Raw genomic sequence first — 5,000 nt, 5'->3', positions numbered from 1 at the left:
GAGTGCAGTGAAAACAGGAAACTTTTCATGGATTTAATTAAAAAGACATTTCCTCTAAGATAGCCCAACTAAATGTTATTTCATTTCAGAACCTCCTGAGCAGCCAGCCACCCTTCTCTATGCCAGCAACTCTGGTCTGGCAAGACTGTACCTGAATGGCTCTGCTGTGACAGGAAACACTCGCATTAGTTCGCAATATGCTGTTACTCTTAACTTTGATCATCGTAATAATTCAGGTTGGTAAGCTTTCAGGTTTTGATAGGTTAATGAAAGAGGGAGGGAACATAGAAGTGATGAAGAAGGGAGAAGGGGAGATAGAGGGCTGGGGGGGAGAAGAGTAAAGTCCAGAGAGAGGGCCAGAGGGAGAGGAGCAAAGTCCAGAACAAAGGCAGGGAGAACAGTCCAGAGAGAGGGCCAGGGGGGAGAGGAGCAAAGTTCAGAGCAAAGGCAGGGGGAACAGGAGCAAAGTCCAGAGAGAGGGCCATGGGGGGGAGGAGCAAAGTCCATAGAGAGGGTTGTGCTGGAGATGAGGAAAGTCCAGGCCTGAAGTCTGAGTGAAGCAGGGACAGGGATGGAGCCCAACTCTCTAGTAGGAGGCAGAAATAGGTTCCTCATTTCTAAGCATTAAAGGGCTACTAGCTGTCTCAGCCATTTTTCACTTGTAACTTAAATTTCTTGTTCAGTTGCAATATTTAGAACTTTCTTTAGACTGTCTTTGATTTTAGTAGAAAAAAAGGTGTATGTAATAAGAATGATAAAAGGAATACCATAGCAAGTGTAAGTGTATCACACATAATGGGCATCACTTATAATATCTTTCAGAAATTTGTAAAATTATCTCTCTGAACGAAATATTTTTGTTTTGCAGTTTGTTGGGTGAGTTCCAACACATCATATTCAATATTTAAGTGTGCATCTGCAGACAATTTTAACCATGCATGGATAATACCTCAGCCCACTCAGCATGGCCTTAACCGTAAGTATTTTAAATTCGGATTTGTCATTGTTTACATATATCATATATAGTTAATTAAATTCTTTCTATAAGAATAGAGCATATGCTTCATTTGTCAGCAAATGATATATGAATGAACAATTTTATATGTCTTTTTTTTCTTCTTTTTTTTTAACAAAATAGTGACACTTTATCATTATATATTCGGCATGTTTCAGATGTCCATGACATTGCAAGAGACTGGATTACGGGGAACTGGTATATCCTTGACAGAAGAGAAATGATCTTCATGTGTAATGAATCCATGAACGTTTGTATAACACTCATAGATGTTGTTATGAATGAGCCAAGAGGTATTGCTCTTGATCCGAGTTCAGGGTAAGATTTTGAAGAACTGATGTAGAAAATGTACATATAAGTTTTTGAAAAAAGAAAAACTAAAAAAGGTGTAAAAGTAGTCTTGTCATGCAGTAATTCAATATTTCATGACTTTGCTTTGAATGTTAATTTACTTTTTGGTTTGGGAGATGTCAAGGACTTTTATTTATCAATTTTTTTTCCTACAGGTTAATGTTCTTTTCTAACTGGGGTACAACAGAACCGAAATTGGAGAGAGCATTGATGGATGGAACAGAGAGGCAGCCCATTGTGATAAACAAAATTGTATATCCCTTTGGGGTAACTGTTGATTACCCAAACCAACATGTGTACTGGGTTGATGGCTACTTGAGTCATGTTGAAAGAGTAGACTACAATGGAGAGAACAGAAGAATAATAATCAAGTTGAAAACAGTAAGTCTTCTGGTTTGGTGCTGACTAGGGACTAGATTGACTTCTGCATTTTAAGTTGACAAGAAATGCAGATTACAAGTTTTTACTCTCTTTCTATCACACACAAATCCATGCACATGTGTATGCATACACATAAGTGGACATGTGCATACATTAATGACAGAGATATAATAAGTTAGATAGCAATATTTACATTTTATTCTCATTTGTTTAAGTATTTATATATGTATATGAATTATTGAAACAGTTAATTACTAAACTGCCTTCCATATGCATTGTTAGTTTTAGAAAGTTTTTGAAACCAAAACTTTTTTATCTCCAGGATGAAAGACCATTTGGCATCTCGGTCTTTGAGAATTCTCTCTTTATAACGAGCTGGAAGGACAACAGCATCAAGGTGGTCAATAGGTTCAACAACCATGACGTATCTACCTTCCACACTGACATACCCGAGCCAATGCACGTTCACGTCTTTCATCGCCAACGACAGCCAGAAGGTAAGATGTTGCCAGCCTAAGGATATTATTTGAGTTGAATTTTTAAGCACCAAGGAGTCAGTTACTATTCCTTCCCATTTCATCTGTTTACCCTTTTCCTTGATTTTTGGAAAGATTCTTTTCTTGTTTTATTGATATTAGTATGGCGAATAACATTATGATAATCATGTTGTTAATAGCAACAACATCAACAGCTTTAGAAAAGAAAAATCCCCATAACTCAGGGTAAGCAGTAAATTGGTGAGGTCACGTGGATTTAGTAATTGGCTCATTGGGGGCTGAATAACTTGTTGAGCCATCTATGTGCAAAAAGATCTACTACATGTACCCAGCTGCAATGTGTTAAACACTTGTAGAGCATCTATATGTAAAGACAAAAAAAGAAAAACAAACAATGGACATGATTTCTAATTTTGTCATTGCAGCAACTATGGGTTAAGATACTTGTAATGAAAGGTCTTAAAATACATTCATCTATGTTTAACACTATATGTGCATTTAGATAAGTAGATAGTTACACAGTAAGATATAGATATTTATATATAGCTAAAAGGATAGAAATCAACTTTTATTTTAATGTCTGTTATAAGCTGTCATGATCTATTTCTTATGTACTTCGTTATCTTTATTTTTTGGTTTTACATATGTGTGAATACTGATGATATTCTTCTGTAGTGCATCATCCCTGTGGTATCTTCAATGGTGGCTGCCAGCACATATGTATCCCTTTGTGGAGGAAAGGTCAGGCTGTAGCATCTTGCCACTGTCAGCCAGGATACATTCTTGGCCCTGGGGGCTCCTGTGTAGGTAATGTATTTTTGGTGTATTTATATATTGATTTTACAAGCTGTATTTTAAAGGCTTGTGGTAGTATTGGTTGTAGATGTAAGGACTCTTTTATTGAATAGATGTGAGGATGAAAAATTAAGTTGTAAGGAGAGTGCTACAGGTAATAGATGGGGAGGTGCCTTATAAACGAAATTAAGAGAATTTTTGAAGATAGATTTCAACTTTGGATTGAAGTTTTGATGAAAGTTCCTTAGATAGAGAAGGCCTTGAATGTCACCTTGAATGAAACAATTTTTTGGGCAATTTTGGACGTGATAAATCAAGCAGTGGCATTATGCAATTTATTAATGTTACATCCTCCTTTTCTGAAATGAATGAATTTTTATGACAACTTAGCCAAACCCCTCAGATTTAAGGCACCATTTTCTCTATTTGGGTCCAGTAAATCTAGAGACTTTTACTATTTGAATACCTGATATAAAGCAACAGCCACTGAATGGTTTTCAGTCAACCTTCACTATGAAATCCCTTATGTATACATTTTGTTTACACAACATCTTCATATTCCCTGAGTATATTAACAAACAAACTTGAAATAATGTTCATAGATTATCTAATTGAATATTTAAATAGATGATAAAGGATAGTGTGGTCATCTGGGTTATAATTGTGCTTTGATATAGTATTCCAATTTTTTATCTGGTAAGGAAAACTAGTTGATTTTAATAAGTTATATGATGGACTAAGTACCATTTGTCAATCAAAAACTTGTAAAACAAAGTTGGTTCTCAACCTATTCTGTATCTACATAAATCACTAATTTTTGTTTCTTTACTCTTGTTCTTATTGTCAATATATAGTAATTTTTTTCATCGTTGTCATTGCCATCATCATTGTCGTCATCATTGTCATCTTCATCTTCACTGTCAGCATTATTATTTTCAGCATCAGCATTATTATTGACACAAATCATGGATTATGGTAACATCACTATAAACCTTCTTTTTCAGGATTATATTTTTAAGGTATAGTAAATTATGATTTACTGATAATGTGATGATAATTATAGTGATATTAGTAACTGATAACCATTGTCCTCATGATTTTCATCATAATTGTTATTAACAATATTATGAAAACTATTACTACAACTGAACAGACAATTTTCCTCATTTTAAAAGATCTTGAAGAGTTTGTGCTGCTCTTACAAAGTGTACTTAATTATTTTTCCCCGAACTGCTTAAATCACGAGTATTGATATCTTTTGCTAGTTTTCTAAACATTTGTGGCCTTTGGTGTAAATGAAGTGTAAAACCACTTTCATTCTAAATGTTTGTAGTGTTCTGAGGAGTACCTTCTGTAAACATATTTAGTAGAAGATCGCAAATCTAATATATAAGAGCGTGGATGTGGAAGGAAGCTCCTAGAAGGTCTCTTTATTATCAATATTCATCTTATATATTGTACATTTTTTAAAGCTTTGAAAATCTTAGCTATTGCTCTCACTGTCTTATACAGTACAACATGGTAATGGAGTAAAACAAGAAGCAAAATGACTTGCAAGCACAATAAGAATGGAACGGTAAATTGTGATATTTTGAGTCAGGCTAGACTAGTCACCCAACGATAAAACAGAAATTTGTTTTGGCAGTCTAGCTTTGACTCAGAATATCATTATTTACAGTTCCTTTCATTGGTTGTATTTGATGTTATCTTTGCACACATATTACTGTGCTTATACATTTTTCTAACAGCAAGAAAAAAAAAAAATTATTTAAGATTTCAGAAGAGCTAGTAGCAATCTTGGAGATGTTATTGTTCGATTTCTCTTATCTTATTATTTATCACATTATTATGTTGATCTGTATTGTATTTTATCATTCATACCTTTTTGAAAGCCTCATAACCACACATAACGGGTCCCAAGTCCCGTTGCTGTTTTTAGACAGAAGTGGGAGGGGGAGGTT

At 34.6% G+C, this 5,000-nt stretch overlaps 1 protein-coding gene across 1 annotated transcript in view; it reads left to right on the top strand.

Annotated features, from left to right (window-relative positions):
- Positions 1 to 5,000, top strand: part of LOC125038973 (low-density lipoprotein receptor-related protein 1-like) — a 53,400-nt gene that overhangs the window by 13,412 nt on the left and 34,988 nt on the right. Inside the window, exons 8-13 of the mRNA XM_047632690.1 lie at positions 90 to 236; positions 869 to 976; positions 1,174 to 1,333; positions 1,522 to 1,747; positions 2,070 to 2,244; positions 2,920 to 3,051. Coding sequence (XP_047488646.1) covers positions 90 to 236; positions 869 to 976; positions 1,174 to 1,333; positions 1,522 to 1,747; positions 2,070 to 2,244; positions 2,920 to 3,051 — 948 coding nt within the window. The remainder of the gene's footprint in view (positions 1 to 89; positions 237 to 868; positions 977 to 1,173; positions 1,334 to 1,521; positions 1,748 to 2,069; positions 2,245 to 2,919; positions 3,052 to 5,000) is intronic.

Source organism: Penaeus chinensis, chromosome 26 (genome assembly GCF_019202785.1).
Source record: "Penaeus chinensis breed Huanghai No. 1 chromosome 26, ASM1920278v2, whole genome shotgun sequence".
NCBI lineage: Eukaryota > Metazoa > Arthropoda > Malacostraca > Decapoda > Penaeidae > Penaeus > Penaeus chinensis.
This window is presented reverse-complemented; position numbering and strand designations above follow the sequence as displayed.